The sequence below is a fragment of the Aedes albopictus genome, chromosome 1 (genome assembly GCF_035046485.1).
Source record: "Aedes albopictus strain Foshan chromosome 1, AalbF5, whole genome shotgun sequence".
In the NCBI taxonomy this organism is placed as follows: Eukaryota; Metazoa; Arthropoda; class Insecta; order Diptera; family Culicidae; genus Aedes; species Aedes albopictus.
In genome coordinates, this window is record NC_085136.1 from 311,546,704 (window position 1) to 311,573,201 (window position 26,498).

Sequence of the window (26,498 nt, forward strand, 5' to 3'; positions counted from 1 at the left end):
GATTGTATCTTCTATTGGTGAGATAGAAATAAGAGTGTATGTGATGTTTACATTGATCAGCTGGAAATTTTCGCGCTGTTTTATGACATCTTCTTCAAGGTTTCTTTTGTCAAAAGACGAAAATGACAGAACGAGTTACGATTTTTAAACGTTTTGAGGTTAGAATTTCTTGCCAATCTTGGAAACAGAGTATCACGTCGGTTTGTCGGTGTCATTACTACAAATCTAGTACTACACCGAACGTGCCCCATAGGAAGCAATCAGTGAAGTACTAGATTGAAAGTAGTGAGCTGGATTTTTGTATGGTGAGATGATCAATTCTCCGTTTCTGCAATGAAATGGTGCAAACAGCTTGGGTTATATGATTTCTTGTCTAATTTGATGCTGTTTGAGTAAAAGTTTGGGTAACTGTGTTGTTGTATTATTTAAAGATTTAAATATTTCTTGAAACTTCAACAACACAGTTACTTAAAATTTTGCTCAAACAGCATCAAATTAGGCAAGAAATCATATAACCCAAGCTGTTTGCACCATTTCATTGCAGAAACGGAGAATTGATCATCTCACCATACAAAAATCCAGCTCACTACTTTCAATCTAGTACTTCACTGATTGCTTCCTATTAGAGCACCGCCACGGGCGTCCCTATCTGGGTCCCTACCCTATTTCCGTGCCCTGAATAGGGTCCCATGTTCACACCGGTGGCATCTAAACGGGAATGGAAAATAAGGACGCGACATGGGATAAGCGATGGGTTTCCACATTTGGGGACCCACTCAAATCTTGCACTGAGCTGCTATTCCGATGGTTTGTGTGACGTCACTTTCTTTATTTATATTTTGCGGTGAAGTGAGCTGAGCAGTGGTGGGGAAAATGAACAGCAGTGGATCAATAAAGCAAGAGGTGAATATTGATACACTTTGTCATACGTGATTAGATATTTTCCAGAACCCTATCACAAACAAACAGACGCAATACTAATAATTCCCACATACACCGATTCAACGGTTTATTTAAAAATTTAATAGTTGGCCAACTGCCCAGTTACTATAAAGTGGGTAAGGGGGGCATCCATAAAGTACGTCACGCTTAGAGGGGGGAGGGGGGGTTCTGAAAAGTGTGACAAGCAATGTATAAAGTATAGAAAAAACCCGTACGAAGGGGGGAGGGGGGGTCGAAAATTCTCATTTTTAGCGTGACGTACTAAATGGATGCCCCCTAAAGGTCTTGACTATGTGTTCAGAATTAGGACCACGGCTTCTTATGGTGTTCATAATTAGGAACACGTCGTCCATAAACAAAAATATGTCTAGATCAGAGACTGGAAGTTATTATGAGATTTAATTTATTTTATACATTTAGCTAGACAACAAACACACTTGATGGTACAGTAGACGTTCGATAAGTGCAACATGTTTACGTTTCACTTACCGAATGAAATTCGATAACTGCAACAACTGACAGACGTCACATTACTGTCAGTTGCCGCAGAATGCAACCAATGTGCATTCGAAAAACATCGCATTGCAACAAAAGTGCATGCGAAAAACATCGCATCGCTGTTGACATTTCATTTTGACGGGTAGCGGTGCGATAACTGCAAAATTGTTGCACTTAGCGGACTTGCAGTCAAAAAGCATTGCAGTTAAAGCGTTTGCACCGAGCGAACGTCTACTGTAATGTGAAGCATTATCTCTAGCAACAAGAACTTCCATTTATTTTAGTGTTTGTTGTGAGAATATGGGTACGGCACGGTACAAAACTTCAAGATGATAGAGAAAAGATCGTTTTGCACAGTGGGCCCCACAGACAGCGTGTCTTTTAGCGACAGACCTGACGTGGTCTCCGCTGATGCGTCGAATACCACTCTGGTTTTAGTAGTTGTGACGACGAGGTCCCTCGTTACGGCGACTCCACTAAACGCGACCAACGGCTGTCCGAGAAACGTCAAGGCACAGAAGGAGGAGAGAAAATGTCATTGGTGAAAAAGTGAAAAGTCACTCTACGTGCTTACTATAGAAGACTGAAATTCATTACTATTCCAATAATTGAGAAATTCTACTTAGTCTAACTTTAGTACGGATTATTCTTAGTGTGCTACTGGATAGATCCCAATTGTAAGGTGTATGTCATGCAATGTAAGAGCTAGATTGTAAACAGTAGTTTCATTGGCAGGTTAGACGTAACGTGGAGTTGATATTGCAGACTCAATCATCCGCTTTTCCTAGTGGGTTCACTAAATATGTGAGTAAATCATATTATAATCCATAAACTGAACTAATAAAATCATATTTGTAGCTTGAAGCTTACTATCAACCAAATTCGAGTTTGCTTTCTGGACTTAGTGGAACCTAACCCCCACAATCTTCAAGATATTTAACCGGGGTAGCGGAAGATGAACGATCTGGCAAATATCACCGGGCACAATTGCCAATCCTGCGACCGGCCCGATACAGCGGAGGAAGAAATGGTCCAGTGTCACACATGTCAGTTGTGGCAACATTTTAGCTGTGCCGGTGTCGACGAGCGAATCAAAGCAGCCAACATTCAGTTCGCTTGTAAAACCTGTTGTGACAAGCAGAAGGCATCGACGTTGACAGCCAACAAGAAAACCCTGAAGTCAACAACCAGCTCCGCGAAAGGATCCAAGGCCGGGTCTAGAAGAAGTAAGCAGCTTCCTAACTTGCCTGGAAGCGTGACCTCTAGTAGTCGAGCTGCGCTTCTTGAGGAACAGCTCAAGATGATTGAAGAAGAAAGGCATCTCAGGGAACAAGAACTGGAAGAACAGAAGGAGCTCAAACGGCGTGAAATGGAAGAATCTGAGCGTCAGCTGCAAGAGAAGAAGAAGTTCGCGGAAGAAGAGAAGCGCCTCCGTGAACAACAACTGAAGGAAGATTCGGTTATGAAGGCAATGCAGCAGAAAATCAGACGCGAATCCCTGGAAAAACGGAACGAAATCATTCGGCAGCTCGCACAGACCAGCAGCAGAGGTGGATCAATTCCGGACTCCAGTGAGAAGGTTAAGGGATGGCTAGCAGCGCAGGAAAAGGTGAATGAAGACCCCTCGATCAGCGCAGTTCTAGCCAGGCCGGCAGATAATCAGCCATCCGGCGCGCATTCTCCAGCGGTATCTGAAGTATCCTTGGCGTTGCAGAACCTCTTGACCGTTCCATTACCAGGTGCCACCATTCCGTCTTCCCCAGCACCACGCGACAAGTCACACTGCCCTCTCCCATCCCATGGTGTAGTGACAGGTAGTCTTTCTCAGCAGCAAATTGCGGCACGACAAGTTTTGGGCAAAGAACTACCCACATTCAACGGGAACCCTGAAGATTGGCCCATCTTCATCAGCTGCTATGAGCAGTCGACAGCCACCTGCGGCTATTCAGACGCAGAGAATCTCATTCGCCTGCAGCGGTGCCTCAAGGGCCACGCATTGGAGTCGGTCAAAAGTCGTCTGCTCCTGCCATCTAGCGTACAGCACGTCATCCAGACTCTGCGCACGTTATACGGGAGACCAGAACTTCTAATTCGATCTCTAATGAGCAAGCTTCAACAAGTTCCTGCTCCAAGACATGACCGACTGGAGACGCTGATGCAATTCGGACTCTCGGTTCATAATCTCGTGGATCATTTGAAAGCGGCCGGTCAGAAAAACCATCTCTCAAACCCAGTTCTGATGCAAGAGCTTGTGGAAAAATTACCTGGCACGATGCGGCTGGACTGGGCTGTTTTCAAGAATAAGAACCTCCCGGCAACATTGGAAACCTTCGGCGAGTTTATGGCAGGTCTTGTAACAGCAGCGAGCGAAGTTACCTTCGATCTACCGTCGTTTGATAGCGCTGCACGAGGGGATAAGCGAAGGCCGAAAGAGACAGGCATCGTCCGTGCCCATTCTTCTGAGGTGGAATCATCGCAACATTGGTCATCGGAGCCACCGTCATCAGGTGGTACTGAAGCAGGTGGTAGACCCTACCAAACAGGTAAATTATGTGTAGCATGTGGACGCGACGGTCATCGTGTAGCCGACTGTGCGCAGTTCAAATCGGCAAATGTGGATGAACGCTGGAAGCTGGTCCAGCTCAAGGGTCTATGCAGAACATGTCTGAACAGTCATGGTAGATGGCCCTGTAGGTCATGGTCTGGCTGTGGCGTCGATGGGTGTCGCCAAAAGCATCATACCCTTCTCCACTCTTCTACCTCCCCACTCAGTAACGTGAATATTTCTGCAAGCCATGTGTCTGCAGGGGATTATAATTGGCCGCTGTTCCGCGTCATTCCAGTGATGTTGTACGGCAAGGAGCAATCTCAAATAACGTTTGCCTTTATCGACGAGGGTTCCTCGTATACGCTGCTAGAGGAATCTGTTGCCAAACAACTCAATGTTAGTGGGCCGACCGAACCACTAACCCTCCAGTGGACTGGGAATGTGACGCGAGTTGAGTCCAAGTCACAACTGTTAAAACTGAAGATATCCGGTAAAAATAGTTCCGCTCGTTACGAATTGGATCATGTCCACACAGTTCGCCATCTGGTCCTCCCATCCCAAACGCTAAAATACCACGATCTTGCGAAACGGTTTCCTCATCTGCGCGGCCTCCCCTTGGACGATTATGAGCTTGTTCAGCCTCAATAGGACAGATCGGTGAAGTACTAGATTTGTAGTAATGAGCTGAATTTTTGTATGGTGAGAAGGTCGTTTCTCCGTTTCTGCAATTAAATGGTGCAAAAAGCGTGGGTATTATGATTCCATGCCTAATTTGATGCTGTTTGAGCAAAACTTTGGGCATCAGTGTTGTTGTTTTCTCCATTTCTTGCAACATAAACAACATAGTTATCCAAAGTTTTGCTCAAACAGCATCAAATTAAGCAAGGAATCATAATACCCACACTTTTTGCACCATTTCATTGCAGAAACGGAGAATGGACCTTCTCACCATACTAAAATTCAGCTCATTACTACAAATCTAGTACTACACCGAACGTGCCCCATTGTTGATTGGTTTGGATAATCTTCGACTTTGTGTTCCGCTGAAGCTCCGCGAAGGTGGACCAAAAGACCCTATTGGTGCGAAATGCCGTCTAGGTTGGGGTATCTACGGCTGTATTCCCGGACAACCAAAAGCTTCTGCAATCGTCAACTTTCATGTTGGAGCGGCCTCTGATCAGGATCATGAAATGAACGAGCAACTCCGTGATTATTTCGCACTAGAAAATGCGGGTATCACTACGCCGAGCGAGATGCAAGAACCGGAGGATGAAAAACGAGCGAAAGGATTGTTGAAGGAAACAACTAGGCGCACGGCTGGTGGTTGTTTTGAGACTGGCCTGCTGTGGAATACCGACAATCCGAATTTTCCCGATAGCTATCCAATGGCAATTCGTCGTATGCTTGCCCTAGAGCGGAGATTTGAACGAGATCCCGAACTTGGTGAGAAAGTTCGTTCTCAGATAGCGGACTACGAGCGAAAGGGTTATGCCCATAAGGCCAAACTAGATGAGCTGACCTCTGTGGCGGCGGACCGCGTATGGTATCTGCCCTTGGGTATCGTAACCAATTCTAAAAAACCCGGAAAAGTCAGACTAATCTGGGATGCAGCGGCCAAAGTAAACGGAGTATCCTTCAATTCCAAACTCCTCAAGGGCCCAGACCTTCTCACTCCCCTTCCTCAAGTCTTGTGTCATTTCCGGCAATACCCAGTGGCAGTCTGTGGCGACATAATGGAAATGTTCCACCAAATCAAGATCCGCGAACCCGACTGTCAATCACAGCGATTCGTGTTTCGTAGTGAACCGGCCGGCTATCCTCAGATTTACATCATGGATGTGGCTACGTTTGGCTCGAAAAGCTCGCCTGCCTCGGCCCAATACGTAAAAAACCTCAATGCTAAAGAGTTCGAAAACGAGTTTCCACGGGCAGCCAATGCCATCGAGTACAATCACTACGTGGACGACTATTTAGATAGCTTCAAAACCATCCATGAGGCAATAGAGGTGATCAACGAGGTTAAATTGGTTCATTCTAGTGGAGGTTTCACGCTGCGTCATTTCCTGTCCAACGAAGTAGATGTGCTGCGTGGAATCGGAGAGCATGGAGAAGAAACAGAAAAGGATCTGGTGCTGGAGCGGGCAGACAAATCGGAGTCGGTGCTGGGAATGAAATGGCTTCCAAAGGAAGATGTATTCGTATACTCCTTCACCTTGAGAAGCGACCTTGCGCGTATTCTTGAAGACCAACGTGTTCCATCCAAACGGGAAGTACTCAAAGTAGTAATGAGTTTATTCGACCCTCTTGGGTTCGTTTCCTTTTTTCTGATTCACGGAAAAATCTTAATTCAAGATATCTGGTCAAGAGGAACCGATTGGGATGAAGAAATAGCACAAGATCTCTATGTAAGATGGCGACAGTGGACAAACCTCTTCCCGGAGCTAGACGCCCTTCGCATACCACGATGTTACTTTCGATCCCCATTTCCCGAAAGCTTTGATAATCTCCAAGTGCACATATTTGTCGACGCCAGCGAGGCTGCATATTCCTCAGTGGCATACTTTCGTATAGAAACTGAAGAAGGTGTGCAGGTAGCATTCGTTTGTGCTAAAACCAAAGTTGCGCCGCTCAAGACGATCTCGATTCCAAGACTCGAACTCAAGGCAGCAGTTTTGGGAACCCGTATGCTGAACGCTGTGAAAAAACAACACAGTTACCCTATCGCTCAGCAATTCATGTGGAGTGATGCCGGTGTCTGTTTGGCCTGGATTCGATCCAAGAATCACCGCAGGTACCATCAATTTGTTTCCGTTCGTGTGGGTGAAATTTTGATGTCAACTGAACCGAAGGATTGGAGATGGGTTCCGTCTAAAATAAACGCAGCAGACTGGGCTACCAAATGGAAGAACGGACCACAACTAACCATGGAAAATCCATGGTTTCAAGGCTTAGCATTCTTGCATGAATCAACAGAACGGTGGCCCGTAGAACATCCAATCCCAGAAGCCAATGAAGAACTTCGTTCCACCCATCTACAACTTGGACACTTCGCTCCGTATATCGACATCTCGCGGTTCAGCTCATGGACCCGACTTCATCGTGCTTTGGCATATGTGTTGCGCTACATTGACAACCTAGGCCGAAAAAGAGATGGTCAACCGTTAGAACTGGGCGCCTTGAATCAAAATGAGCTTCATCGGTCCGAGCAGGCGCTGTGGAAAATGGCACAAATAGAAACCTTTCCGGATGAAATTGCTGTACTTGCCAAGTCTAAAGGCCCTCCGGAAGGACGTCATCGAATTGTAGAGAAGTGCAGCCCAATCTATAAAACCTGGCCTTTTTTGGACAACGACGGAATTCTGCGAATGCGCGGACGTATTGGCGCAGCACCATATGCACCAGCTGAAGCTAAGTTTCCTGCGATTCTCCCCAAACAACATCCAATTACACTTCTCGTCGTAGACTGGTATCATCGCCGTTTTCGCCATGCAAACAGAGAAACTATCGTCAACGAGATCCGTCAGCGCTTCGAGATTGCCAACCTTAGGTCAGTTGTGGAGAAAGTGGCCAAGAACTGCATCTGGTGTCGGGTTATGAAAGCTGCTCCGAAACCACCCGCTATGGCCCCACTCCCAGCGATGAGATTAACAGCCTTCGTACGACCCTTCACCTTTGTTGGCTTGGACTATTTTGGACCCGTCCTCGTCAAGCTAGGCAGAAGCAATGCAAAGCGATGGATAGCCCTTTTTACCTGCCTTACCACCAGGGCTATACACTTGGAAGTTGTACACTCGCTAGGCACGGAATCCTGTATTATGGCGGTACGTCGCTTCGTGTCACGTCGGGGGCCACCAAGAGAATTCTGGACAGATAACGCAACCTGCTTCCACGGTGCGAGCAACGAGTTGAAGGCAGAGATCGAGACTAAAACGAAGGCGATCGCACTTACCTTTACCAGCGCTCAAACAAGCTGGAATTTCATCCCTCCTGCAACTCCGCACATGGGCGGTGCATGGGAGAGGCTCGTCCGATCGGTAAAGGTTGCAATTGGCGCCATCCTGGAAGCACCTCGGAAACCCAATGACGAAACCTTAGAAACAATACTCTATGAAGCTGAGGCCATGATCAACTCTAGACCGCTCACCTACATCCCGTTGGAGTCGGCAGATGAAGAAGCGTTGACGCCCAACCACTTCATACTCGGCAGCTCTACGGGTGTAAAGATTCTTCCTACAGAACCAGTAGATCAAAGAGCAATTCTACGAAATAGCTGGAAATTGGCGCAATACATATCGGATCAGTTTTGGAAAAGGTGGCTTAAGGAGTACCTGCCTGTCATCACCCGAAGGAGTAAATGGTTCGAAGAAGCTAAAGATCTGGTGGTTGGTGATTTAGTTCTAGTGGTAGGCGATACCATGCGGAATCAATGGATCCGGGGAAGGATTGAGCAAGTTTTTCCAGGACGTGACGGAAGAATTCGACAAGCACTCGTGCGGACGGCGACCGGGACCCTGCGAAGATCAGCCACGAAAATTGCTGTTTTGGACGTCGTGGAGAACTGTGAACCTGGCTCGAGTGTTCCGGTGGTCCCTGCATCGTACCAAGGTTCACGGGCGGGGGTATGTGACGACGAGGTCCCTCGTTACGGCGACTCCACTAAACGCGACCAACGGCTGTCCGAGAAACGTCAAGGCACAGAAGGAGGAGAGAAAATGTCATTGGTGAAAAAGTGAAAAGTCACTCTACGTGCTTACTATAGAAGACTGAAATTCATTACTATTCCAATAATTGAGATATTCTACTTAAACGCTAAATTGTAGTACGTCTAAATTTGAAATTCTACTTAGTCTAACTTTAGTACGGATTATTCTTAGTGTGCTACTGGATAGATCCCAATTGTAAGGTGTATGTCATGCAATGTAAGAGCTAGATTGTAAACAGTAGTTTCATTGGCAGGTTAGACGTAACGTGGAGTTGATATTGCAGACTCAATCATCCGCTTTTCCTAGTGGGTTCACTAAATATGTGAGTAAATCATATTATAATCCATAAACTGAACTAATAAAATCATATTTGTAGCTTGAAGCTTACTATCAACCAAATTCGAGTTTGCTTTCTGGACTTAGTGGAACCTAACCCCCACAGTAGTCGAGCTTGATGTTTTGTGTAGGGTAAATGATGATGGTTGGACCATTCGGGGTAATTTAATACGTAGTCAAAATTCAAGTCGAGTTTTACATATACTAGTAAGCTTTATGCCATTATGCTGAAGCCAGCCCTTTATTAAAATACAATAAAATTACACTATTTGTTTATAAAAACTCTTTCTTGGTGGTGCATTTGAGTCCGAATGGTGACGTCGCCAGAAGAAAAAGTACACGATATTTTCGTTTACCGATGCGCATTTCTATAAGGAAAAAGAAACGTGAAAATCAAAGTACTTACACTGATATTCTTTGTGCTTACATCACACTGTTATATGCACTCGATAATTCCTTCCAATTTTGTTTTCCACAGCCGTAAAATCACAAACTCATCACAAAATAAGTTTGTGGTAAAATTATACTTTATCTGCTTAAAACTTCGAAATTTTACTTTCACTGCACACAGAATAGAATAAGATGGCGTGCTTTGTAACAGTTTGACAGCTCTGCCATGATTAACAATCGTACGGTAATAAAATGACGACCATTCAGTGAAAAGTTCAAGATTGCTGACTGATCAGTAACAGTGTTTACCGAACTTTTTGACTACAGGGGAGAACTTAGATGTGCTGAACATATCAGCAATTATTTTCACCGTACACAGCATATGATCTTGAAAAATAGCAGTTGCCAGTAGTTTTTGATGCAATGTTCAGTACAGGCTCGAGAAAAGCACCGAGTGTTCAGCAATTTTGTAGTTTCGACGAACTTATCCGCTAAAAAAGTACCGAACATCGAGTTTGGGATTGAGTGTGCACGTGAGCTGTTCCTGGGGTTGGTTATGGGATCTGATGCTAAGGAGAATCGTATACTTTAGGACGTTATCCACTCATCCGCTAGCAGCGAATGGAAATTTCAAATTTCTTGGTGGGAAATCTAAGAGATTTCATTTTCCTCCTAATCTCTTCACCCACCGCTTGGTGACACAAACACGTCAACAGTTGGCGATCCCCATATATCATCAGAACCCCAAATTACCAACTACTCAGTTGTAATCACGGCCGCCATTACCACTCGCGGATAAGTGGATGCTGTCATATAAAAGAAAACAAGATGGTTTGGTAATTATTCAATTCGTTCATTTTGGCAATATGTAATTTACAAGTTTCTTCAAAAGAGTCCTCACATTTTAAAACAGAAGCTTTCCCCATCGCTCTACATCTACAATGTAGTCGTCTGATTCTATTTCCGTCATTGGTCCTCCTCAGTCTTCTTCGGGCCAACACATGGGTTAGCATGGCACTGGATAACCCAAGTAGTGTGAGACGTTGGTGATCCTACCGCCCAACATCCGCGCATACAGTAAGGTTGGTTATTATTTCATAGGAGCACCGGATCGTAGGAGTGCTGTCCGCCACTCCTGGGTTTATATTGACACCGAGGGGCGATTCACTCATGTATTTTCGATGCAGCCCTGTGTATTGAAAATCGAATTGATGTATTTTTGGTGCATTAATGGGTATTTTTTGTATTTTTGCAATTTTTTGCACTTTTTTGAATTAAATGGAATTGACATGTATTGATGCAATAAAGGAGTATTTTTCGAACTAATGTGTATTTTTAATCGATTTTCAAATTTTGCACTTAGGGCTTGACTTCATGTTTGTAAACAAACTACAAATTGTAAATCGAACGTATTTTAAATATCAAAACCCCGAATAACTACATTATTTTCAAAACTGACAATCGTTCCTGACCCGAGATTCGAGGAAGCAGAACCGGAAAAGTTGATTTTGAGATTCCTCCGGTACTTCCTTCTGAGATTTTTCGAAGACTTACCTCCGAACTTACTACAGAAGAACTACATTTGTTCTCAGATACTTCCTGGAACTCCCCCCGGAATTTCTCTCCCCGGCAGCTTCTATGGAATGTCTTCGGTAGTTCCGTCCGGATTCGTCCAACAGATGATTGTGTGATGCCTACAGAAATTTCTCCATGCGTTCTTTATTCCATCCTTGGTTCCATCCAAGAATTCTTTCTCAGATACCTCTAGAAGCACATTCTGGAACTAGTTCTGGAACTCTTCCAGATTTTTTCTCTTGAATTTCTTCCAAGAGTTTCCATCTGGGAACATGTCTGGGACTCTCCTAAAATGCCTTATGGAAATACATAGAATGCACAAATTTGTCTTGATTTTTTTCCGAGTTTTCTTAGAATGAATCGCCGAAGGAATTCAAGGATAAATCCCAGGAGCCATCTCTGAAGCAACCTCGGAAACAACTCTCCGAAGAATTCTGGGAAGGAACCTAGGAAGCAACTCTCAGAGGAATCTGAGAAAGAATTCAAAACAAAAGCCGCATGAGGGGGTTCACAGAGAAATGGAAGAAGGAATTCATGGAGCTAATTAGAGGAAATTACTAAAAGAATTACTGTGGACCAAGATGTCGTGTTCTGATTGAGTGCCTTGCGAATTATTGAAGCAATTCCGCTGTACATATCTTGAGGAATAGGTGAATCAGAACCAAAAAGAATTCCATCAGCAGTCATAGTGGAGGAATTATTTTAAATTGACAAGTAAAAATTCCGGTGTGACTATATCAAGAAATGTAAATAAAATGAAACTAAGGTAATGAATTCCAAAAAGGATTCTTGGAGCAGTCTTGTATAAATTTCGCTTAAAAATCCCCGAAGATATTCTCTCCAAAGAAAGTTCATAAAGTTCGAAAGAAAATCTTGGTGGAATCTCCGAAAGAATTTCAGAAAATAATCGAAAGAAATTTTTCAGAAAATAACCTGGATTCAACGTCCGATGGATTTTTACAATATACGTTGGAATTTATTTGGAGCAAAATTCCTCTTATACTTGGAAACTAGTAAACTCTTCCTCCAGCATCTCATTCGGCAACCTTCGCATGAGCATAACACATTTGTTTTTTATTTTGCTACTTTTAATCTGCCTGAAATTAGGTCTTAAAATTATTAAACACTAGCTGTCCCGGCAAACTTTGTCTCGCCAAGCAGTGGTGTTTTGACAACTGTTAAGCTCATAAAAGCATCGCACTCTAGATTGATTTCATTTCAATCATGTTGATTTCCTTCCCAGCTCATGAAAAATCAAAATTTTTCAATTTTGTTACTTTTCTAGCTGATTTTCGTAACTTTTTGTACATATAAACACAGCCACCACGAATACGAACCGAACCGTGCTAGAGTCATGCTGATCGGTTCAGCCGTTCTTGAGTTTTGTTGCCTCAAAGGGACTTCAAACTCATTTTTATATATATAGATTACAGTCCCCTATCGAAATAAAAACTTCCCGGTGAAGTTTGTTGGTGGATTGTACTCAGGAAAGCTCCGGAAGTTTGGATCCTTCCCAGCTTCAGGAATCTACAGGCGTCCGGTCCCGGTGTTTGTAAATATCAACATCTGCTGAATTTTCTACGTTATTTAACAATATCAATGAATTATTCTCGAATTCGTGTATTGAACAATGAATTCTATCGTATTTGTGCATTTTAATCGAATTTGAACTTTTATTGTATTTTTCGTGCACTGGTGCATTTTTGCATTTTTATTTCGAATTGGTGCAATTTTCCGAATGTGGCGTATTTTTACTTAATTTTTGAATTTCTCGTGTATTGATGTATTTTTGTGCATTTTTTTCATTCGTGTATTTTCGAATCAGTAACGCAGTACAGTGAATCGCCCCTCGATTGACACCGTACAATCGCACATGAAATCGCACGGCACACGACATTCTAAAAGATCGGTACGAACAGCTTCTGATTTGCAATTCAAGCACTCAAATATTTATTTCAAAACCGAGACCGCGTTGAAACTTTCAATTGTCAGCGCGTGAAAAAGTTGTAAACAAGCTGAATCGGTCATAGCAACCATCATGGTAACGGTTAGGTCCAACCTGGTCCAACCACAATCACACGTAGGACCAATCATGATCAAAATTAGATTGTCGAATTTCGCTAATTAATGAGATTTTTAATGGAAAATAGTAAATTTTTAATACAGCATCGTGAAGATTACATATTTTTGCAACAGTATAGCACAAAAAGTTTACGAGTTTGTAAAAGAATATATATATATTTTGTGGGTGTTCCAAATTGAGTTATTTTCAAGTCTCAATTGTGCTTAGAGTGGGTCTCTACAAAGTCCTTAAATATTTAAAGGCTTTCCCAACAAATTAAGGAAAGTTGGTATAATTTCATCGAAGAAAGGGTTACTCGTTGACTGTACTAAGATATCTGGTCATTTTTCCTTAAAAAAATTAACAAAATCTGCTTTTATTGAAATTGGTCCAACCATGATCGGTTTTTGGACCGGTCCAACCATCATAATTTACCCTACTGCATGGTGCGGGATGTAGTAGCCACCGTCGTCATCACTCACAGATTGGACCTCCTTCATGTGACCCAATGCTAAGTACTCGGCCAGAAACGCAGAATATTCGACACGCTTCGTTGGATTTCTGGCTAGTGCGATGAGGAGCTTGTCCAGGCGCTTCCGAGCATTGTTAAAAGCAGGCTGTAACACCATAAAGGACATACACTCACCCTCTCCGTTATGATATAGGGCACTGCATTGTTTTGATTTTGTATGGGAGTTTGACGTTTCTTGGCCTTGTTGTTTACAAAATTTCTGTAAGAGTGAAAGAGAAGGAGTGAATTTCATGCAGTGCCCTATTGTCGGGCCGCCACCAAACCGGACTTCGCACAATCAAGTTGCGACGCGATCCAACTCGCGACGTTTTTGAATCATGTTAAAAGTAGTGCGCATCCTTACCGTTGTTGTCAGCAACACAGCGCACTAGATGCGAAACAGATGCGACACTTGTGGTCCAAGGAAATGGCAATTTTTCTGTCCTGATTCCAACCGGATAGACAATATTTGTGAACAAGCCCCTACACTGAAAGGAGCTTTGCAGTAATGACAAGCACAAAAATGTTTTTAAATTTACCATGGCAAAACATGATCATCAACCCACCAACGCTTCTTGTGTGCGTTTTGTTTCTTCTCACATCAACCGGTTCGATAGCTGAGTGGTAGCGTGCGAGCATGGTGATGTCAAGATTCTTGGTTCGAATCCGGTTGCCAACAGAAACTTTTTTTAATTGAAAATCCAGTCCATGGTAAAATTGAAAACATAATTCTGTTGAATTAAAAAGAAACTCAGTCTGCACAAATTTAGTGGCGTTGTGCATTTAAATTGACCCTCAGAATAGTAACACAGACAAACAGACGTAACACCTTGAACGATTTTCATGGAAATCCATCGCCCAATTCACACCTCCATCACCTGGTGGAAAAGTTGCACGAATCACTGTGTTGTGCAATATCGTCAACAGAAGGCGCTAGTGTGAAACGTCAAACGCATAGAAAAACGATGCGCGCGTCTCTGGTTGTGAAAGCCACAACTATGAAAATTTAAAATGATCGTTAAAAGCGTGGTCGATGGAAATTTTGCAAGTGTTACGTCTGTTTGTCTGTGATAGTATTGTCGTCGCGGTTGAAACCCGAAGTTTCCTCACACACGACAATCGAATTTTCTCAAAATCTATACGTGAAACCTAACGTCGGACGTAGTGCGCTGGACAGCGGATCTGGCCCTCTATCCAGCGCACTGTGCCCGACGTACGTCCGACACACGGTTTAGGAGAAACATCGATTTTCGCGTGTCGAAAATTCCGATTTTCAACTGCACGAACAATAATTTTCACCGCAAGCCGCCGTTCAGTGTAGCGAAAATGGATTTTTCTCTGGTCGTATCTTGATGTCCATAATTTTGTGCTCCCACTGTAATCTAGTACCGCACACCAAATTGTTAGGCCCACCCGGTAGGCGTAATGTGACCGCCCAGGTAGAAACGATCACCCCATTTTGGCATTTTTGTCGCTGAAAATCATTCTGCGTTTTTCTCTACCCGCGAGAAGACGCGTGTGAGTTTTTTTTCACCACCGAAAAGTGATCCAAAATCCGGAAGTTTGCTTCAAAAGCCAGAAATTACATCGTTGTTTTGTGCAGTTGATCAAGTGTAACCGAAAGCAGTAAACAATGGCCGACCGTAAGTGTTATTTCCTAGCTAAAACTAACTTTGCAAAAATGGGCATTCGCGGTTGCCGCACGGCGGCTTGTCCTCCATCTTGAAAAATATGCCCGGTGGTACACAGGTCCTTATCGTTCTTAATTTTCCCCCTCATTTTCCATGTGCAGAATATTCCGGTTACGGAGGTGCTCCTCAGGACTACGGCGGTTCAATGCAATTTTCGGTACCTCCGCCGGCGCTTTCGTCGACCAATTTCAGCCAACCGCCGCCGATGGGCGGAGGTGGTGGAGGCGGCGGCGGTGGTGGCTACAATGCTCCTCCACCTTCGGTCGGTGGCTACGGCAGTCAGCCCCCGAGCTCAGCGGGCGGCGGATACGGTGCGCAAAATGGTAAGCCTCTAGGATCGATATTTTTGTTATTTCCGACTTTAAAGGTTTAACCTCACTTTTTGCCCTCTACGCGCTTAGGGTCTGTTCAAACCGGTGCGAATATTTCGCCAAAGGAAGCGACAGCTTGTTGCTACCATTGCTGAAAATGTCATTTCGACATATCTTTATTCAATCATCTATTGACGCTGTGTTCCGGGCTTTAGAATGAATTGAATGTCGTCTCTTGTATAATTAGACCCTCATTAGGGAATAACCGTACAAAGCGCTTTCGATAAATAGAATGCACTTTGTTGACTGAGAGTGAAAATTTTATTCCACAAATCATTTTTAAGTCATCTATTGCATTAATCCGGAAGCTGTTGAAATTCGGCCCCACTGTGACACGAGTAAAGAGGATGGTCCTAAAAGTCATCTATGTACGATACCTACTTGTTCTACAATGTTCTTCTTCTTGTTGTTACAGATTACAAATCCGGCGGCCGTGACGGCGGTTACGGCGGTGGAAACCGCGACGGTGGCTACGGAGGAGGCAACCGTGGAGGTGGCGGTGGCTACGGAAACGGCGGACCTCGAGGTGGTAACCAATCCGGTGGCTACAGGTGAGGAATCCATTCCTTGTCTGATGTTCAAAGAGAGACGACCTTGCTCACGAACAAAAAAAAATCACATTCAAATACACAGACCGCACGCACACACTCTCAGCCCATATTCATAGTTAGTTGCTCATCTCGTCTGTCCCGCCTTTCTTGGCATTTTCCTCCTAAGTGGTATTTTTAGAAAAATAGTGTATACTGGCATAACTGTTATATAATATTAATCGTATTCTCTTGATAGAATCAGGTAATTGACTACATATTTCTTATTGTTTGCCAGTATACTTTTCTTGTATTTATATTGAATGAAAACAAGATTGTTGGATGTATTGTTAGGATACAGTTGTGTTTGTAAACAAATCAAACGTTTTCTTTCTTCTTCTTAAGTGTCGCTCAACTGAATACAAGATTTTTTAAATGCTATTGAATTGCTATTGTAAAACAAACAAAGTTAAACCAACTGTATCCTACCAATCTGATATCTAATCATCCATCCACTTATCATTCCTTTCCATTTAGTACATCATGAAAAAATATGTATCCTTCTCCCATTTATGAGTAATTCTTGCTTATTTAATGACCATGAACACCGTTTTTCTATTGAAAAGATGGTTTATGTAGAAATAGCAATCCTTGGTGTATTTTTCCTTCATTCGTTTTAACTTTAACCAGTATGAGATAAAGCTACTTAATTATTCTTTCAAACCATTAGCAAACAAGGGCTTCATCTACTCAGATCAAACAAAATGTGAAAATTAAAAACCGGTTTCAGCAAGAGCTACTCATGTCCTGCTAACAATTAACACTGAACTACTCCAAAAAATGTAGCCATGTCCTTACTTATAACATCCCATCAATATTTGCAACTCCTTCCATACAAAAAAAAATCTTTACTCGTGTGTGTGCGTCGTCGTCGTATGCCAATCGTCCCATCTTTCAACAAACTGACAACAACTGACCCTCAATTCTCTACAACTATCAAATCCAATCAAACAAAAAAAAACTGAAAATTCGCAAAATGTGTAACGCAATGGTTTGGTTTCGTGTGTTATAGCAGTGGCGCCGGCAACAAGGGTGGTTATAATAACAAAGGTAAACACCGATCGACTGTTCGGTGATAACATTATCTTATATTATATACTTTTTTTTTGTTTCACTACATTTTTCGCTGTTCGGAGTAAAAATTTGGTTAAATGTGAGAAAGAGAAAAAAAAAGTCTGAGTGATAGTTAACGGAAAATAACACTTTCGTCACTTTCGAGGTTATGTTTGAGTTTCAAAAGATAATGTTAGTTTTTTGAGTAAAAAAAATCGTGGTTAACTGCTTCGTAATATCCGCCAAATGGTTTAAAGCAAACTGAGTAAAAATAGAGTAAAATAACTTAGGTTATCGGTCAAGATCAAAAGAGTGTGTTATGGTAAAACTGACTAAGATTTGATAGCGTGGTAAAACAGTGTATTGCAAAGGAGGCTTGTGGAATCCCTTCAATTGTCTAATTTTTGTAATCAAGTGCGTGTAATGCCGGATAACTTCCTGTATTTACTGGATAGGCAAACGTTTTACTGGTATGTTATACGTTCGACCTGCAAACAGATGGTCATGGGCTCGATATCCAGATCCAGAATTTTTGTCACGTCGCTGGAAAATGCAGTCTGGTGGTCGGAAGGGAGAAGGATTTAAATGGTGATTTTCCCGTTTAAAAACTCGGTAATCGTCGAAATCACAACTTCAAGAAACTGATAAACAACAACGGCACTGTATTTATAGGTCAATGAAATGAAATACCATATTCGTAAATTGAGGAACAAATATTAAAAAAAAAATCTGCCTAATGAGTAGGTATGTATATCGAAACTTCAGAAGAGCCAGAAGCAGGTATACATATATGTCTCACCATAGGTTCCTGAAAACCAGACAGTTTTTATTTTGTTTGCTTCTATAAAATTTGAACCTTTTCCACAAGGGTTTGTTTAAAGGTCTGAATTCGCGTAAAGTTTCCAACCCAAGGGACGAACTCTAGCGATTTATCTTTGTAAATTATCTGCTTTTCAGCGATGGTAGTTGCTCTTGCTGAGTGTGCTTCAGGCAAATTGAAAGGGGTCTTGCAGTCATGACTAGATGCATGACGTACACAGGTGGATAGCAGACATATCTGTCTAATTGAGCTATGCCAAACGAATTTCGTGACTTCGTGTCATGTTTGTACTACTTCATACGCATAGTTTTGCGTACCGTGATCTGATTCCCGCAGCAATACCTAGATGGAGATGATAGTCATGATAATCATATCCATATCAGTGATGATAGTCGCAAAACGAGGATGCTTGGTGGGGTGTGTAGGATTGATGTTGCTGTGAGCGACTGTAGAGACGGGTGATACAAATTAACCCTCCTAATATGTTAGGTTTTTCACACCACGATAGCGTAGTGTGCATTCAACGAGCCTGCCTGGGTCATATTGACCCCAACATACTACTAGGGTTAGGGTCGTTTTCGTTTTTGCGTACACTTCGCACTTAAAATATGAACGTTTTCGAGGTAGATGCAGTAGTGTGCGAGAATGAAAACAAAATGATAGGTGTTGTTGCCGCGGAGGAAATAAAAAAGTGAGCGATATTGGTCGATTTATAAGATAAGTACCGAACCAGTTCAGCAACAAAATCAAAAAGGAGCGTGTTTAGTAGGTGGGGCAACACCGGAGTAGCATACAACTTTTAGTTTTTTTTTTTTGTTAGCGTCGATGTGGCTCGTGGTGGATATTGATGGTTCGTGGCACTGGTAAAAACCTCTACTTCTACCTCTCTTATGTGTGTGAGAAAAAGATACATTTCGGCACCAACATTTCAAAAGGGCGTAACTGCATTTGGAAGTAATGCCTTCTTTCAAAGCTGTAGGTCGTACTGCCTCCCTTACACTCAAACCACCGTGGTTGTCGGAAAGAGGAGAGTTTTTGCTATCTGGTTGTTGTGAAAAACATGGAAATCATAACACATGATCCACAGCTTTAAAAGAAGGTGATGATTCCAAAAGCAGTTACGCCCTTTTGAAATGTTGGTGTCGATTTGGTCAACGTTCCAAAAATCCAAAGGTGATCGATCACCTTGCAATTCATTTCAATCTTCAAGATCAATAATCTGATTATCTAACGGGTAGACAAAACTAATGATGCAATTTGTGGATTTCATCCTTCGCAAACAAACAAACAGTCGCACATAATAGCGTTTTGATCACTATCGAAAGGAATTTCTTTATATGGAGCACAAAATCAACTATGATATAGTATATACCGTGAGGTCGCCATTCACCGCTCATTTAACGGCATTTTTGTAAAGTATATGACATTAAAAATCGACGTTTGCGAATATTGCACTTTAATTTACGTTAACAACTCAACAATTATGTTGTTATTATAGAAAAAATATAGAACGATTGTAAAATATGTTTACAACCGAGAAAATAAAAATTCAAATGTGTTATCTCTTGGCTCCTATTACCGCTCATGCATCCATTCACCGCTCATAACGGATCCATTCACCGCTCACTGGGTTATTTTTTCATGGAATCACAAAAACTATTCATTTATAAAAACAAAATAACTTTTATTTACCAAAGTATTGATGATTCATGACGTTCAGTTCATCCTGTTTTGTCAAAATGGAATCTTTAACGGGTTTTACCTGTTGGATGTTTTTTTCCGCTGTTTGCCCTGAACAGTTCCCATGTTGTCCTGCAGCGCAGTGTGAGAAATATTTTTTGAGAACGTGTTTTCAGGTACACCCATATAAAAGCTTGGTGAAATGAAAGTTTTTTAATGTGGCAGCATGTTACATTCACTTTTGATATGATACTTTACTAACATTTGATCATTTTTGTATGATTGACCCAAAATGAGCGGTGAATGGGGCATGAGCGGTGAATGGCGACCTCACGGTATGATATGCACACACCAGATTTAAGTTCGACGGATTCCACAAATGGACATTATAATTGCGAACGACGCTTAATTTAGATTAGAACGATGCACTTTGATTATTGAAGGGAATTATTTGATTCTAAGTGCGCACACGTACGACTGTGAGTTACTTGTAGTATAATCATCAAGTACTATTACCTGAATATATTTTCTATGGCGGTTTTATGAATCTACTGATGAATATTTTCGGTTGAACAAACATTGCAACATTCTACTGAAAAGAATACATAATATACGGTAAAAATTGACTTCGTCATAATGCGATATTTCCCAACACATCATTTCAGTCTGATGCCAATTATTACATATATTCCGACCAACCTTTGCTAATACCTCATTAGATGGTTGCAACAAGATATTATAATTTCACTCTACTTACAAATTGACTGTTTTTTCTCGTTTTGCATACCTACCTTGATATGTATCTTGCATTGGTGGAAAGCATTATGCGTTTGACGTGTTTTTGGTTCGCATCAAACACAATCTTTACTCACGCGCTCGCGAACCCAAAAAGAGAGAACGATTCCCGATTTCCCGGAACGACGAACCAACACAAAACAAATGTCGAACGAGCAGAATCGCAGTTGGTTCGCCAGAAGGATCACAATGTAGAACACTTGGTTTGTTGCCATTTTTTGTACACTTAAAGGTAATTAGTTGTAGTAGAACACCATCGCACAGTAAAGGTTTGCGATGCGATGGCATTTTTTTGAAGCGCGTAAGCACACGTTCGCGATCAATTTCCACCATTGGTATCTTGTTGGCTACAATGTAACTTTACTCCAACGTCGATCGTATAGTAGAGCACCATCTTCGTCAGTCTTGGGCGATGTTCTTCCAGTTTCCTCGAACGTGTAGGGATCGCAGATCTTCTTAAACCGCGTGCAACCAGAGCTTTCACGGCCACTCACGAAGTCGCTAACCTCTACCTGGTTCCCTGCTGAATATTGTTTTCGCTATTCTTTCTGTCGACATTCGCAGTACGTGTCCAGCCCTCTGAAGTCTGCCGTATTTTATACGTTTCATAATCTTCGCATCTTTGTACACTTGGTATAGCTTGTGATGCTTGCGTCTGCGCCACACTCCATTTTCTTGTTTCCCACCGAGAATCGTTCACAGCACTTACGCGATTTTCTCGATTGTCTGTTTTTGCACATGGGACATTTATGCGTCCACAACCCCTAATATGAACTGTGTAGTCCAGCTCATGTCAACCCATAATTTTATTATTTCTTGAAATATTTACCACATCTATAGTTTTACAATAAGTTTAAGCTAATTCTCTTTACGCAGTAAACAAATTTAGCCATTTTTGAGACTACAAACGACTCCTATATTGTTGTTTAAGCTTTGATTAGTACCAATAAATACCAAGCATTGTTAGTTATCCCAATTTTGTGTAAACCAAAAAAAAAGTTTGAAATATATAGGGTGACGATGGGTATTATCGGCAGGTTTGTTCTCTTCGTCATGGGGGGGTTTTTGAGGGCATATTTGGACATATAACTCAGCTTGGTTGGGAAGGATTTGAGGCCAACTCTGAGGCCTACAGGTTTCAAAAAACCCTCCATGACGAAGAGAACAAAACTGCCGAGAATACGTAAGTTCCCCTAGTTAGGTATAGAGTAGACAAAAATAAAAACAGTAGGTGGCAATATAGTTGCCACTGCCTTATAAAGGGTTAATGGTGGAAAATAAGTATTGCTGATAACTGTAGAACAAGCTCAGATGTTGAGGAGTTTTTGACGCTGCACAAGGCATTCAAATTGAAGAACAAATCCCGTGGATGTTGGAAACCGTTTTCCAAACAAAATCTGTAAATGAAAACAATCCTGTAAAATAATTAAGAAGGATGCTGCGATTTCCTGGAGAACGAAATTCTACGGTTTATTTTATCCGAGGGTTCTGAGTTTTGACGTGTGTTTTGTTGGAAGCTAGTCCACCATGGCCACGCAGACCATAGCGAGGCTAGCTCCGTCGATGCCTGTTTCTTAATAATAAATAAAAAGAACGCAAGACATCTTCCATCAAACTAGACGGCTGCCGACTGATACCTCAATCTGCAACCGCCACACTCTTTATTCCATTCAGGTATATACAATTCAACATTTTTCTTCTAAACTTCATACCTCTGCCATCTCTCCAACAATTGTACCTACCAACAATACTGCAGCCATTCACGTACCTGATGGTTCGACGCTACCCGAGCGTTCAACGCTACCTAACTTCCAACATGTTTACCTATATTTTCAATCTAATCTTACTTTAGAGCAATTACTGTCAATCATATAGGTGTTTCTGAAGATAACTACAAGATCATCACTGCTCTTTAAGTTAAATGATTTCTGTTTGATATATGAGTTAATGGGGGCTTAACAGCGACGTACGAACGCGAAGTCATTGTTCGCCTATGTTGATATGTATGCCCTTTTAAATGTTGCACCAAAGCCTCTAACGAAATCAAATGAATTTAATTGATATTCCTTATTGTAGTATGCAACATTTGGTCTCGTTCAGTCATACAATCCTCATCACTTCATCACAAATAATAAGCACAACTAGAAGCAAAGCAATGAGTAAAATCATAAGCAAATCCACATAAAACACTAGCTGAATGCAGTTTCCTAAAGCTTGTTTGGATATATATTTTTTTATTAATTAAACAAGAGCATGGAACAAGCTCACCAATTATCAAGCGCTGTAATTAGTAATCGATTGACCGCTATGAGTACATATTTAAATTTATTGTTGAAAAGATGAACGACGGTGTCGATAAATCGAGTGTCGAAGGTTTCTGGAAATGAAATACCTTGGGGATATCTTATGGTCTGGTCAACGTCGTGGAAGGCAATAAAAACACATTTTAGATTAAGAGTGTTTATGAACTTCAACACAAAAGGGTTTACAATTTCCGACGATTCCTAAATTAGACAATTTTGCAAACACACACTGGCTATCAGATGAATGGTACTGAATCGAGAGTATATAGAAAAGGTTTAAACCATAGTTCGTAAAAAGAGTAAATAAGCGTTCCACAAATTGAGTAATGCGTCGAAGGTTACAACAAAAGTAGAGTGTTCTTTGGTTCAAAAGGAAATTAATAGAGTATTTTCAACTTGTTCAATAGTAAAACAAAAGAAGAAAATCGGTTAAATTCTAGACAGCTGTAGTTATAAGTGAAAACAACTTTAGTAGCTCCAGCTTCGTGTCATTACTAATGCTCGTCTTTCTTCTCTCACTCTCTGTTTGTTCTTTACTTTTGAATCTTGGCTCTCGATCGCCATGGAATCTCGCGATTCTCCCGATTCGATTCGGTTCACCTTAACCAGGAGATGGTGGTGAAATGGTCACCCAAGAGGATACGATCTTCGTCCAGGGCATGAACCCGGAAACAACCGAGGAGGAAATCGCCGAACATTTCGGATCGATCGGTTTGATCAAGGTATGTTGTTGATTGACCCTGCTATGTCGAACACGATCTTTCTCACACTCTCATGATCTGGGTTGGACATTGCAGAAGGACAAACGTACCATGAAGCCAAAGATCTGGATGTACAAAGACAAGGAAACGGGCAATATGAAGGGCGAGGCCACCGTCACCTATGAGGATGCCAATGCTGCTCAGTCCGCCATCGGTTGGTTCGGCAACAAGGAATTCAACGGATCCGTCATCAAGGTTTCGTTGGCACAGCGTTACAACACCTGGCAGAACAAGGGAGGAAATCGAGGCGGTTTCAACAAGGGCGGATTCGGTGGACGTAAGTGTTTGGTTGGGAACAAGGAACAGGGACGACGATTTAAATCGAAATAATGTTTCTAACGCAGGTGGCGGAGGTGGTGATCGCGGAGGCTACGGCGATCGGGATGGAGGTGATCGAGGAGGTCGAGGAGGTGGCCAGCAGGGTGGTGGTCGCTTCGGAAGTGGAGGTGGCGGCGGCGGCGGTGGTGGTGGCGGTCAGGAACGCGAAGGAGACTGGACCTGTGGCGAATGCAGCAATAAGAACTTTGCCTGGCGAAACGAGTGCAACCGGTGTAAGGCTCCGAAGGGCGATGGCGCCGCCGGAGGAGGCGGTGGTGGCGGTTTCGGAGGAGGCCGGGGTGGGGGTCGTGGATCGTTCGGAGGCGGTCAGCGCAATAGCGGCGGCGGCGGCGGTCGTGGAGGTTTTGGTGGCGGTAACCGTGATGGAGGATATGGCGGTAGCGGCGGCGGTGCCATGCGTGGAGGGTAAGTCTATTTAAAGGCGATCAGAGGAATCCATGTATTAACTCCCTTCCTTATTCTACAGCGACCGAAACCGGGATCAGCGACAACGGCCGTACTAAACCAGAATTACTAGATATTCCACACACTAAACGTAAGGTAAATCAGTCTCCCACGTTCATCTCGCCAGGTCGCACCCCAATCATACCAGAAAAGAAAACAATCACAGTCACGTAAAATTTGCTTGAATTTCCTAACCCTTGACTACTTGACGACAGTATCAACTGGAAAGCAGCTTGTTTTGCTTTCCCGTTAGTAGACCTTCCCAATTCTGTGGGAAGACTTGTAAGCATTATTTTAAACCATTTAAGAAAGTCGTAACCCAACACTGTGTACAACATTTAGCTCGTAGGAACAGTCATTTCTTTGTTAAGGTGTCAATTGAATCTGATGTCGAATCGATAAGCGAGATTTTAGGTCATGCTACTGTGAAACAGGTAGGTATTGGATAGCGCATTAGGGACATCAATACGAATGTTTTGAATGAAAAAACACTGTAAAAAAGTGAAAGAAATGACACGAAATAAATAATCACTACAACAATATTCGCGGCGAACTCGTAAATTTAAGAGAAATCCTTGGTCTTATTATATAAACGGTAGGTAGGTGTTGCAGAAATGCCGCGAATACAACGTGCCCGCACATCACTTGTTCATCGATTCATCATCAGCTATGGCAGATTAGAGAGTTTAGAGGGTGTAATAAGGAGAGCGGGGAAAACACGAGTGTAACGATTTTCATGAAGTCCGTCTAGCTGCTTGGTTTCGATGATGATATAGATATTATAGCTCGCAAATTTGAGACGAGGGCGGAGACGTACATCCGACTAAAGAATGAAGCCAGGCGAATCGGATTAGTTATTAATGTGTCGAACAAAGAACATGATGGCAAAGGGCTCCAAGGAGGAAGCACCACGCCCGCCACCCTGAATTTCTATCGACGGTGATGAAATCGAGGCGGTTGAAGAATTCGTGTACTTGGTGACCGCCGACAACGACACCAGCAGAGAAATTCTGAGACGCATTGTGGCACGTAATTGAGCTTACTTTGGACTTTGCAGAACTTTACGATAGAACAAAGCTCGCCGTCACATGAAGTTAACAATCTACAAAACGCTGATTAGACCGGTAGTCTTCTATGGGCACGAAACATGGACCCTACGTGCAGAGGACCAACGTGTCCTTGGAGTTTTCAAATGGAAGGTGTGGCGTACCATCTACGGCGGAGTGCAGTTGGAAGACGGGACTTGAAGAAGACGAATGAACCACGAACTGCATCAGCTGCTGAGTGAACGAACCATCGTCCACACCGCGAAAATTGGGAGGCTACGGTGGGCGGGTCACGTTATCAGAATGTCGGATAGCAACCCTGCTAAAATAGTTCTCGAGAGTCATCCGGCCAGTACAAGAAAACGTGGTGCGCAGCGAGCAAGGTGGGTCGATCAAGTAGAGAACGATTTGCGGATCCTTCGCAGAGTGCGAAACTGCAGACACATAGCCATGGACCAAGTAGAATGGAAATGGAGACGACTCCTACGTACTACAGAAACATCGCCCAAGACTGACGAAGATGGTGCTCTACTATAAGCTCGGCGTTGGAGAAAAGTTACTTTTTAGTCAACAAGGTATCAAGGTAGAAGACTTCCAAAGGGGCACGATCGATGAAATACGAAATATGTAGTAAATTGTTTAAAATAATATCGCAGCTTATGAAATTGTATTCAATACACTGGAATACAACCTTGTGTGCAATATTGCATGAAGAGTTTAAGTTAACTTGCATAAAATTATGTCCTTCTCTTTCACTCCTACAGAAATTTTGTAAACAAGGCCACGAAACGTCAAAATGCCATACAAAATCAAAACAGTACAGTGCCCTATACACAGGTAGTTAGTTGATACCATAAAGATAGGTATGTGCTGGGTACAATAGAACGTAAATAATTGTTGTGAATAGACAGAACATAAAACAATAACAGGGTGGGGCGGGGCAAGATGGGTCACCTAAGGATGGATCACCATAACTTTGTAAATACAAATCGTATTGGTTTGTATTCATCCGCTACTCTTTAATACACTAGTTAGCTATGCTA

General features: G+C 42.5%; 2 protein-coding genes across 3 annotated transcripts; both read left to right on the forward strand.

Annotated features, from left to right (window-relative positions):
- The first annotated feature begins 2,058 nt into the window (after positions 1-2,058).
- LOC134292108 (uncharacterized) lies at positions 2,059-4,636 on the forward strand. The gene is made up of 2 exons (XM_062860867.1): positions 2,059-2,244; positions 2,299-4,636. Exon 2 carries the CDS (start codon positions 2,396-2,398, stop codon positions 4,634-4,636), a length of 2,241 nt encoding a protein of 746 aa, XP_062716851.1. The 5' UTR covers positions 2,059-2,244; positions 2,299-2,395.
- A 10,398-nt stretch (positions 4,637-15,034) lies between these two features.
- Positions 15,035-24,951, forward strand: LOC115260811 (RNA-binding protein cabeza). 2 transcript variants are annotated; one of them, XM_029862130.2, is made up of 8 exons: positions 15,035-15,208; positions 15,358-15,579; positions 16,043-16,178; positions 17,227-17,264; positions 23,475-23,587; positions 23,663-23,903; positions 23,971-24,370; positions 24,432-24,951. In XM_029862130.2, the coding sequence occupies exons 1-8, from the start codon at positions 15,199-15,201 to the stop codon at positions 24,466-24,468; spliced, it is 1,197 nt and encodes a 398-aa protein (XP_029717990.2). In that variant the 5' UTR covers positions 15,035-15,198; the 3' UTR covers positions 24,469-24,951. The 2 variants fall into 2 exon arrangements, with proteins under 2 accessions (XP_029717990.2, XP_062703130.1); XM_062847146.1 differs by lacking the exons at positions 15,035-15,208; positions 17,227-17,264 and having other exon boundaries at positions 15,364-15,579.
- The last annotated feature ends 1,547 nt before the right edge of the window (positions 24,952-26,498 follow it).